This window comes from Pieris napi, chromosome Z, assembly GCF_905475465.1.
Source record: "Pieris napi chromosome Z, ilPieNapi1.2, whole genome shotgun sequence".
Lineage (NCBI taxonomy): Eukaryota > Metazoa > Arthropoda > Insecta > Lepidoptera > Pieridae > Pieris > Pieris napi.
Genome location: NC_062259.1, coordinates 11958584 through 11970645, shown reverse-complemented (window position 1 = coordinate 11970645; position 12062 = coordinate 11958584). Strand labels below are relative to the sequence as shown.

At 33.0% G+C, this 12062-nt stretch overlaps 2 protein-coding genes across 2 annotated transcripts; both read right to left on the bottom strand.

Annotated features, from left to right (window-relative positions):
* Positions 1-4260: 4260 nt before the first annotated feature.
* On the bottom strand, positions 4261-7800 carry LOC125062137. The gene is made up of 2 exons (XM_047667727.1): positions 7409-7800; positions 4261-7124 (listed from the first exon to the last, which is right to left on the bottom strand). Exon 2 carries the CDS (start codon positions 7122-7124, stop codon positions 4869-4871), a length of 2256 nt encoding a protein of 751 aa, XP_047523683.1. The 5' UTR covers positions 7409-7800; the 3' UTR covers positions 4261-4868.
* A 2378-nt stretch (positions 7801-10178) lies between these two features.
* LOC125062138 (acyl-coenzyme A thioesterase 13-like) lies at positions 10179-11717 on the bottom strand. The gene is made up of 3 exons (XM_047667728.1): positions 11548-11717; positions 10848-11035; positions 10179-10593 (listed from the first exon to the last, which is right to left on the bottom strand). The coding sequence occupies exons 1-3, from the start codon at positions 11629-11631 to the stop codon at positions 10437-10439; spliced, it is 429 nt and encodes a 142-aa protein (XP_047523684.1). The 5' UTR covers positions 11632-11717; the 3' UTR covers positions 10179-10436.
* Positions 11718-12062: the final 345 nt, after the last annotated feature.

Here is a 12062-nt window from a genome sequence, read left to right as displayed (position 1 = left end):
GAGGGAGGGTGGTGGGTTGTTCCTTTGATTTTCTTATTTTTAAATACCTCAACAGTAATTATTTCCTTTTTTACACATAGGAGCCGTTCAAATTTTACGTTAGCATCATAGGACGGAGGGAGGGCGGTGGGTTGTTCCTTTGATTTTCTTATTTGGTCATACCTCAACAGTAATTATTTCCTTTTTTTACACATAAGAGCCGTTCAAATTTTACGTAAGCATCATAGGACGGAGGGAGGGCGGTGGGTTGTTCCTTTGATTTTCTTATTTGGTCATACCTCAACAGTAATTATTTCCTTTTTTACACATAAGAGCCGTTCAAATTTTACGTTAGCATCATAGGACGGAGGGAGGGCGGTGGGTTGTTCCTTTGATTTTCTTATTTTTAAATAACTCAACAGTAATTATTTCCTTTTTTACACATAAGAGCCGTTCAAATTTTACGTTAGCATCATAGGACGGAGGGAGGGCGGTGGGTTGTTCCTTTGATTTTCTTATTTGGTCATACCTTAACAGTAATTATTTCCTTTTTTACACATAAGAGCCGTTCAAATTTTACGTTAGCATCATAGGACGGAGGGAGGGTGGTGGGTTGTTCCTTTGATTTTCTTATTTTTAAATACCTCAACAGTAATTATTTCCTTTTTTACACATAGGAGCCGTTCAAATTTTACGTTAGCATCATAGGACGGAGGGAGGGCGGTGGGTTGTTCCTTTGATTTTCTTATTTGGTCATACCTCAACAGTAATTATTTCCTTTTTTTACACATAAGAGCCGTTCAAATTTTACGTAAGCATCATAGGACGGAGGGAGGGCGGTGGGTTGTTCCTTTGATTTTCTTATTTGGTCATACCTCAACAGTAATTATTTCCTTTTTTACACATAAGAGCCGTTCAAATTTTACGTTAGCATCATAGGACGGAGGGAGGGCGGTGGGTTGTTCCTTTGATTTTCTTATTTTTAAATAACTCAACAGTAATTATTTCCTTTTTTACACATAAGAGCCGTTCAAATTTTACGTTAGCATCATAGGACGGAGGGAGGGCGGTGGGTTGTTCCTTTGATTTTCTTATTTTTAAATAACTCAACAGTAATTATTTCTTTTTTTACACATAAGATCCGTTCAAATTTTACGTTAGCATCATAGGACGAAGGGAGGGCGGTGGGTTGTTCCTTTGATTTTCTTATTTGGTCATACCTCAACAGTAATTATTTCCTGTTTTACACATAAGAGCCGTTCAAATTTTACATTAGCATCATAGGACGGAGGGAGGGCGGTGGGTTGTTCCTTTGATTTTCTTATTTGGTCATACCTTAACAGTAATTATTTCCTTTTTTACACATAAGAGCCGTTCAAATTTTACGTTAGCATCATAGGACGGAGGGAGGGCGGTGGGTTGTTCCTTTGATTTTCTTATTTTGAAATAACTCAACAGTAATTATTTCCTTTTTTACACATAAGAGCCGTTCAAATTTTACGTTAGCATCATAGGACGGAGGGAGGGCGGTGGGTTGTTTCTTTGATTTTCTTATTTTTAAATAACTCAACAGTAATTATTTCCTTTTTTACACATAAGAGCCGTTCAAATTTTACGTTAGCATCATAGGACGGAGGGAGGGCGGTGGGTTGTTCCTTTGATTTTCTTATTTTATGAATTCCTCAACAGTAATTGTTTACTTTTTTACTTAAAGGGGCCGTTCAAATTATATGTAAACACTGTAGGATTGTTGTTCCTTTGATATTGTTATTTGGTGATTACGTCAACTGTAAAAGGCTAGACTGTTAATTGCACGGCTAATTAAGCTAGTTGGCTGCGACATATCCCAGTCATCTGCCCAGCTATTTGATCAACTGGCTGAATATCTTTAAGGCCGCATGTTAAAAGGCCCAATAAAGTTAAGAGGCTAGGCTGTTGATTGAACGGCTAATTAATCTAGTTGGCTGCGACATAATCACACATAAATTAATATCCCTCGTAATACTACACTTACTGGATTTTTTAATATACACAAATTTTGTCATCTAGGCAATTTTCATATGCACCTTCTAAATTAGAGCAAAAACAATGGTTTTCATCAGGTCTGACCAAACTTAAAAATGTTAAAAAGTATGCTTCAAAACAATCTGGTTCTATAAACAGTTAGAGTTTCAGTATAAATAGTAAAACCTCATGACTATTTAATATGAAATGTGTAACATATTTCAATTAAATCTCGGGTCTTAGTCAAGATGCCTTAACTAAATTTGTATGAAAATGACAGTTCGTGTCATCAAATTTCTTACAAATTTAGTGTTCGACTTTCTACATATTCTACTGTTAAGGCACTTTTACTATGGCCTCTGTAATGATACCGAATACAACTTATAACACTTTTGTCTAGCCATACGCGGTTCGCACTAGGTGGGAAATGCTATGATTATTTCTTAAGGCGCAAAGAAAGCGTTGTTGCGAGCGTCGGGCGGTCCGATAAGTACTTAGATTCACCGCCCGATAGCACCACTATTGCTCCTGCTATTGTGGTGTTATCGGGCGGTGAGCACTTTTCATCGCTACTGTAAAAATTTCAGCCAGATCGGTCGCTTAGTTTTATTTTGTTCGCGTGTAAAAGCGAGCTTGTCCGCGGATTTCAGAAAAATAGAAAAAGAGCAATATCATTCGGTTATTCGATTCTTGTTTTTGGATGGGAAACCGCGCTTTGAAATCAAAGAGCGCTTGGTTGCAGTGTATGGGGACTCTTGTCCTTCGACGGCGACCGTGAAAAATTTAAAACGAGTTTCAACGTGGTCGCACGTCGGTTTTTGATGAGCCACGCCTAGGTGAGCCGGAAAATCCACGATCTTGTATTGGCAAACCGCCAATTGAAGGTGCGTGATATAGCTGAGACAGTAGGCATCTCTAAAGACCGCGTGAGTCAAGTCTTTAAAGTCAATCGCCGGGCAGAAATTTGAGTCGAATGATGCGCCGCCACGGAGGCCGACATTGCAGACCTCCAGAGAATGTATTTTTCAGACGGGTTAAAGAAGTAGGAACATCGCTGGGTCAAGTGTATCAAAGGAAATTATGTTGAGAAATAGATCGCAACTTTCCCGAAATAAAAATTGTTTGTAGGCAAAGTACTTATGGGACCACCCTCGTGACGTCTATTTTCAGCCTTATTTGTGCTCTAGGCATTTTAATATGTACCTTCTAAATTAGAACAAAAACAATGGTTTTCAACAACTGACCCAACTTAAAATTGTTAAAAAGTATGCTTCAAAACAATCTGGTACCAAAAACAATAGTAGTTAACTATTTATACTTAAACTCTTACTGTTTACTATAAATGTTACTTACTATAAAATGTGTAATATATTTCAATAACATCTATATTGATACCGAATACAACTTATAACACTTGTCTGATTGCCATGATTATTTCTCAAGGCGCAAAGAAAGCGTCGTTGTTAATTATTAATACTTTACCGTACATCAAAAGTAATTTTTCTTATCACAATAAAATGTAATAGATGGTCTTAATTTTACACCCAACATAAAGCCATATTTACCATAGACAAATTAATGTTTTTTTTAATTATCTACTGTAATTATAGTTACCCAAGTTTGCAAAAACTGTTTTTTAATAGCGATGGCATTGTAAGAATACGATATACCAAGGGAAGTTCAGAGAGACCACCATATAGCCAAGATTATTTGATTATTACATACTTCTTTATTTGTGTAGTAGATGTATTACAATACTCATCCAAGTGCCATAGATTTACATTAAACTTGCGGTTTATTTTTTAGTCCAAAATAGTGTACCATTCTAATGAATTTAATATAATACTTTTGAAATTTGTCCAGAAGTTTTTAAGTATATCGCACCCCCAGATCAACACTGCACTAAGTCAAAACAGGAATTATTTGAGTATCGACTAAAAACTGTTCTCTCATGTTAGATGAAAAGTTATTCCTAGGTGTTTTAGATATTGTGTGATGAATCAAATGCTTATCAGTATGGCATTAGTTAATTACTGTAAAAAGTTCACATAAAGTGTTAAATCCTTACTTTTCAACTTAATTCACTGTTGTAAAACTATTGAACCAATAAAATAAAAAATATTTCTATTTACTCCGTTCTTACTGATTGATTCTGAAATAATGCAGTGTAATCCTATCATATATTGGTTGTAAATATTCAGCAAAGAATTATCTGTTTCAATTTCAAGAATGTATCCTATATATAGAATGTATAAAACGGTAAATAAAATAACGATGTGTATGATAATCAGCATGCACTTTTATTATACACTGTTACAGTGTCATCAGCTATGTTATGAAAAAAAAAACAGTCTTACATGTTTGTGGTCGTATGAGACCCATAGATCAAAGCAAAAAAAACACAATCTTAAACCAAAAAATATACAAAGATTCAAATAAGAAAAAAAAACAAAGATAAAGATAAAGATTCAAAAGGTAGTAATAAAACGAGGCACAAACTTTAACTTCCTACTTACTTATTAAGTACTTATTTTAAGTGGTAGGTACTTTGCTAACACTCGTGAACATGGCTGCGATAATGGCTTAGCTACCCACATAAAATAATCCAAAAACTGGACTAGATGTTATTTAAATAAAAAGTTAGCCTAATAGGAACATAGAATATATATTTATTTGTACCTATGTACAAAGAACTCTAAGAGCATACCTACTACTTACTTTAACAAGTCTTTTTAGTTTAACAAGTCTTATTTAAATCACAACAGTGTAACATCACAGGTTTACTTACATAATAATTATCTATGGACTGCCTTAAAATTACTATAAAAAATAAAATAACAACAGGGTACTCAGATATCGAAATTAGGTTTCCTGTAAGTGCTGTGCTACTCTAAATTTAATGCTGTCTTGTAATAAGAGTTGACATAATTAGTGGGAATAATATTTTTTTCAATTAATTCCATTATATCTCTCTTTTTGTTTTCAGCCAGAGGTTGTTTTTCTGTATATGCTTTAAGCAATTGTGGAGAAAAGTTTTGATCTTTGTAGCGCCTTGATCGATTTCGAACACAAACTTTCTTAAAATCAGTTTCACTGTACGATGTTTTATAGAAGACATTCAAAGGATGTTGCTTTTCAACGCGAAGTTGCTTAATGTCAATCCACTTGACTTGGTTATTGTCCTCATCCACATTGAAATTATTGCCCCAAGATTCCTGAAGGACTTTAAGGTCATAAAAGTCGTTGTGTAAAAGTTCTTTTACATGATACGGCTGTCCTGTTTTTTTCGCAGTACGAATTAAAGTAGCATATTGCTGTGGGCAATAAATAGGACCAGATTTTAAGTGTCTTTTAATCTGTTTTTCTATTACACTGTGGACGTTGTCCCCTTCATTTTGAGAATGTCCGCGGATCAAAAATTTATGTGTTATGGAATTAACTCTTAGCATATTGTTAACTGCGTAAGCATAGACAGATAGTAAGTATTTGTTTTTTTGTTGCCCACAGCAATTGTCGCTATAGAATATGATATCCACGTCATTATTAGGATCACTTTTTGCAAGAATCAACTCAATGTTTGCAAGGACACAACTACCGATCTCATTTGCACCACGCTTCGCTTCGGTTTCATCCCAGAAAAAACAAACAACATCCTTTGCATTTAAGTCGCTTACAGTCAAGTTAAGACAGTTAATACGTGATTTATAGAAAAACAGGGAAACTTGTCCTTTAGGAACCTGCATAACTGCTTGGAGGTCGTACACTGCTACAACGACATTTTTATTGTTTTTATCAGCCTCCTTTTCCAATCTGGCCAGTCCTTTTTCTTTCAGGTGGTTTTCATAATTTTCACTTAACCTAGCCTTGTCTTCACCATCGGCATTTTTATAACTTTCGCAAAGGTCACATTGATCCTTCTTTGGAACATAAAATGAAATGTTGAACTCCTCATTGAATATCCTACTAAAAGTTGAAGCTGATGCAGGGGGTAAGTTATTTTGCTCTCTGAGGTTTTTATAATCTCGATACAAGTCTGCTAGGCATTTCTCGCATGAGATATATTCTCGTGTGGTTTGAGCTCTTAGGTAATGAGACTCTATTCTTGGGATAGAGTTTATAAAATTGAACACACTATCTTTTACTTCAGAGTCTATTTTGCGCTGATTTCCATGCTTCCCACGAGCATCAGCGTCTATAAAACCGTCATCTCGTTTCTTTGAAAGGGCTGTCTTAATGTATCTGTCACATACGCTCAGTGTAGCCTTAAAAAAATCTTTGCAGACCCTAATCTTCACACCATCTATTTCAAAATAATACGCCGAATTCAAAGCTCTTAATTTTTGAGAAGTAATGTACCTATATTTTGGTTTTATTTCTTGCGTGTGCCTGACAATGTATTCTCTTTGCCTCTCTAGATCTCCCAGAAGCCAATATTTTTCGAAAATATCCTGCCTTGCCTCTTCGTTTATTTTAGTTTTGCATTTTAATTTACATTTATCGCCACAAGATGGACGGATTCGACGTTCTGCGATCTTTTTTGTGGGGTTTGATAGAGAAACATAAGATTTACCTGTATTGCGCAATGTTTTAGCAATCTTTGATTTCCAGGCAGCAGGGTTTCGTACTCGTTTTCTTCTTGGCTTGGGGTCTGTTGGAGCAGGTTCAATGGAAACAACTTGGGTATCTGCTGCAGATGGGCCTGGTCTATTGGATTCATTATCAGATGAACTGTTCGAGCTGCTAGAGCTTGATGACGATGAGCTGGAGTCTGAAGAGGTACTTGAGCAGGAAGACGAAGATACTCGTCTAGGTATTACAGGTGGCCGGGATTTTTGTCTTTTTTGGATAGAAAAAGTAGGATCCGTATCCGAATCATCTATAAAATCACTTTCATTACTCTTATCAGGTGTTAAAGACTTTTTTGAAGCTACAATAGGTGATACCTCGAGAGCTGATGCTGCAATAGGTGATACCGTGATAGCTGATGACGTGACTGGTGATACCACGAGTGATGATGGTGATGCATTTGCTTCATTTTCAGCACAAATTTTTATTTTTCTTTGTTGAGCAGTTGACCCAGCTTCTTTTGAGGTTGCTTCCATTGCTTTTTCAAGCAACAATAGACCCCGACCCTTCATCATCTGCCAAATAACATAAAATATTAAATTTCATTCATTAATACTGCATTATCTCAAAAAACATGTTAGATCTTCTTTTAAATAAATTAAAAAAACAATTTTCAAAAGTATTCTTTTAGTTTAGATAATAAGTAGTAATTCTTAGTATTAAAAAATAAAATATTGCTCTTTTTACAGAAATTATAACATTATTCAGATTTACCAACAATAGTGCATCATTGAACTAATTTTCACCTTTATCAAACAACACTGTACTATTTTGGAATAATTAAAAAAATATAACATACCTTCGTCACCAATACAGTATTATTTAGAAATACTATCAAATCAGCAGAAACAGGAAATTCACCAACACTGTATTAAAACTAAATAATTCGGAGTAATTTTCTACTTGCATTTAACAATACTTAATTATTACGAAATAATTCACTGTTTCGTAACGTCACTACATGCTGCTTCCATAGACGAACATGTCCCAACTGGAATTAGATTCATATTCGCGGTACGACTCGGTAGTTATTAATTCACTAATAGAGACTTAGCGCGACATCTGTTGGCTGTTTTTGCAAATATAGATATGGCTGTCTTAGTGGTATGCGCGGAAAAAAATTGCCTATTGTTCTAAATAAATAAGTCGATTTTGGGATTTTTAGACTTAATTCAGTATTGTTCTGGGTGTGCGATATTAACAGAAACAGATCTTTCGTCTTCATAATGTTAGTTTAGGTTACTGATGTAAAAAATTGTATAACAAGAACTAATTATCTCTGAACTTCTGTGGGTCCAGTTGATGCTGTAAGATTTAAGATTGTAAAATAAAATTGGAGAGAGATAAGACATAGTAAACATCTATGAATGTAACGTCCATTTTCGGCCTTAAATACGTAGCATTGTGTAGGTATAACTTGGAAAAGGAACGACTGATAACTTAAAACTTAAAAGTTGTAAAATAATTGGGATGTGGAATGTATTTTAACCGATGATTGTCATTGTTCACTATTTTGTAGTCCATAGGGCAAGAGGTACAGATTCCGTTTTTCTTATTATTATGTGTTTGTCTCTTTTTACTGTCGCTTTTTTGTTTCATCAACTTTAATTATTTTAGTTTTTATCAAAAAATTATATTAATCTATATCTAATTAATCAAAATTACATTCGTCTCATTATCTTGAAACCTAGATTTTTGAAGGTTTCACTTCAACCACGTGTGAATTGCACACATGTTTTTTTGCACACGTAGTGTATATTTTATTCAACAGTCCTTGTTGTCATCTGTTTCATGCAAAAATCTGCTTTATGGACTACTAAATTTGTATTCGGTATCATATTTGATATTTCACATCAATTTGGTAAGGAATTTGTGGACTTGATTTAATACTGCGTGTTGAGTTTATCTACCACTTTTATGGGAGATATTTAATTTATATTTTAAATTACCGGACAACATTGTATTAATATAAAAATTAACAGGCTTTTGGTTTTCATATCACTTACTGTATTTATAATGATATTTTGTATGGAACGAATATAAGCTTAATAAAGTTAGTTGTTCAAATGTATAAATTGTACTGCAGCTCTACCATGAGCTAATCTAATAATATCAGCACAATTTACAACGCCTAAGTGCTAAGCGTCTATTGGTTAGGCGCAATATATTTGATAGAATATTTTAGATGAGCTAAAATCTCATGGTAGAGATGGCGCAATGCTAGCTCGCCACAGCTTCGCACTAATAGTTATGGTTTTTGAAACGCCTATCAAAATTAAAATAGCAATTGCTGTAAAAAGATTGAAATTTCCTGCGCCTGCAGACATATAAAAGCAATATTCATTCACATTTCACTAATACCTTTGAAACGATCTTAGGCAAAAGCAAACCATTTCTGAATTCTATTTGTGAGTCGTCAATATATGACATTTCTCGTAAACGTTTTGCGGGAAATGTCTAAAAATATCGACATATTGATAGCTCTTCAGTGTCGAGTCTAATACATTTGAAACTGTCACGAACACTTAAGCTCTAAACTTTTTGAAGTTAGCCGTTAAAATTAGTGAGATATAAGAACTACTTTTAGAATAATTTTGTTAGGAGCTGGTGGCGTAGCCTATTACCAATTTTTAATAGTTTTGTTTGAATTATTAATATGTATTATAACCCTTTTGATGTGAAATACAAAAATTAAAAAAACATAGTTGTTTCCTTTCATCACCTTTATGTATTTACAAAAGATTTATCCTTTAAATCTGTCTACTATCGAAATCGATTCATTCATGTGGTGCGAAATGTAATTGACATTTTGTGGAGTTTTTGTGACTATGTAAAAAATTTAAATTATCTCCGAATCTGTTAATTTCGGCATTATAAATAAAAATGAATCGCAAAATATGTTGCTAAGCCCAAAACTCGAAGATGTCTAGACCAATTCGATTTTTTTGTTTTCTTCCTTGAACTCTGAGGAAGGTTTTTATGGAGAGAAAAATATTAAAATATTTTATTTATTACTTAGGCTCTTCTTCTGGAAAAACGAACCACTTCTATGCGACCCAGCATAGCAAAATGTTCCATAATATGGAAATTATTATGTTGGTATGTACCGACTAAAAACGTAGGCTAAGTAAAAGAAATCATAATAAGGCGAAACGAAATTCTCGGGTGCAGCTAGTAGATAATATTATTATAGGCTGATTAGGGCTAGTATCTCCCCTGAAAATTGTACTAGACTTTCCGCCATGCCTAAACTTAATTATCCTTTAGGAATTAAATGTAGTCTAATTAAATTTTGCTAATATAAAAAATTGGCTCTCCAACACACACACAGGTAAATTATGAATACTCTTTAGATTATATATAGACCAATCAATACCCATCAGACCAATCAATACCCATCAGACCAATCAATACTAGCAACATTGAATATTATTACTAATAGTTACTTATACTATTTAAAATAATAGATGATTTTCACACCTATGAAAGCAGTATTAAGTATTTTAGGACAGTTTTATGATTATACTTTACATTCTTTTATGAAGGATATGGAATAGGAAAAAACCAAGTGTGATACACAAAATATTTATTTAGAAATATATCTTAGTCATAGTTTTGTGTATTATTGCACTGAATAGATTACAGGAACCAGCTAGATAAAATAAAGCTAATGATTGAACTCATAACATATTACCAAGTTTTGTTACATATAACATCAGAGTGACATGGACAAAGCAGATTTAAAATGTATGATAACTTCACTTTATACTATGTTATACTATTCTAATATATCACATTTAGGTAAAATAAAATAAATAATATTTTTTTTAAATACCAACATATTTGGTATGACGCCCTATTGCCAATAATTGATTTTTTGTTTTATTCCTAACTTCAACTTCAAGAAACGCTATCTTTTTCCCTAATTTTTTGGTGACAGCCTCCACTTCCACGTGTTCACCCTCTCTTGCAGCATTTAAATAACTGAAATAAAAATAACATTTAAGAGATTAAATTACAGTAGGCCTCCAACCGATTATTCAATATTTGTTGGTATTTATGTATGAATGATAAATACATAATTTTTCTATATTAGACATTACCATGAAATGTTTTTGACAATAGATGTGTAAAAAGTATATGAGCAACTTTGTTAGAAGCATATATGTAATTATTATACAATATTGAAATTTTTATCCCATTGTTACATATCAGTATAACATTTTTAACTAAATTACCTTATACTTAAATCAATAGACACGCCTCGTGTTTCAACTGTTTCATTTGCTGTTAAAGCATATGTTGATATGGCATCAACTAAATGTGCTATAAAACCTCCATGAAGAGTTCCTCTCTGATTGAGATGTTCAGGCCCTACTTGAAATTCAGTAACTAATTTTCCATTTGTACAACATACAACTTTGACCTGAGTAGATGAAACATTTTACATTCAATTTAAACTGATTATACTAAATAAATCAAATATAAAATATGAGTGAAATAAAAATTAATAAAGCTTTTACACACAATTTTCAGTTGTTGAATATGAATATAGAAACGAAGTGAGGAAGGAGAACTGAGAATGTGGGAGGCATGCCACCGACATGACTTAGACCCAAAAAGTCGACGGCGTGTCAGGCACAGGAGGCTGATTGCCTACTTGCCTATGAGATTTAAAAATGAAATATGATTATCTAAATATGATTAAATTAATGTAACACGTTTAAAATAGATATTATTTTTAGTTACCATGCTTGGAATGGCATATTATATGTACCTATAGATTTAGACAAATATTTGGTGGCTATGACCAAAGAAAGGTTTGTGCGCTTGAGAGATTTTACGACGTACAAAACAGGAAATAACAAAGAATAATTAAGTTAATATTTTTGATAAAAATGTTTGATGCCCCACGGAGATGTTTATAGCATTTAATACCTTACGTAAGTTTTGATCAAAACATCTTGTTGTTGCCATGGTTTTTGTAAATAATTCTGCCACTTTTGCTGCCTTATTACTCATTATTATAAAGATAAATTCAAATATGATTATGATTAAATGTAATAAATAATTAATACGAAACAATTATTTTTAGTTACAAAACAGTTTTAAAATTTAAACACAGAAAATAGTAAATACGATTTTGTTTTCATGCCATGACTATTGACTGTTCTCACTTTTCGGTGACAATTCACATCTTTTGACGAGATATACTGACATAACGGTGACAACTAAAAAAACAAAAAAAATTTTTTACCGTATTTTTTTTAATTTAATACGTAATTTTTTTTGATTCTTACTATTCTTATGTCAAGCTTTTATAAATCATTCATTAAAAAAAACTTTCGCACCAAATTGTTTTAATATACGGTACTTTTTAAAAATTAGAAAGTAGTTTGTAAAGAATACTCGATATTTATATCAAAATATAAGCAAAACAGATGAATGGCTAC

Bases quoted from the DNA above. Each gene is read 5' to 3' on its own strand.
- LOC125062137 (XM_047667727.1), bottom strand. From the start codon at position 7,124: ATGATGAAGGGTCGGGGTCTATTGTTGCTTGAAAAAGCAATGGAAGCA.
- LOC125062138 (XM_047667728.1), bottom strand. From the start codon at position 11,631: ATGAGTAATAAGGCAGCAAAAGTGGCAGAATTATTTACAAAAACCATG. The intron at 11,036-11,547 runs GTATTAAATGCT...TCATCTACTCAG, and splicing joins TTGATCAAAACTTACGTAAG to GTCAAAGTTGTATGTTGTAC. The intron at 10,594-10,847 runs GTAATTTAGTTA...TTTTTATTTCAG, and splicing joins TCTATTGATTTAAGTATAAG to TTATTTAAATGCTGCAAGAG.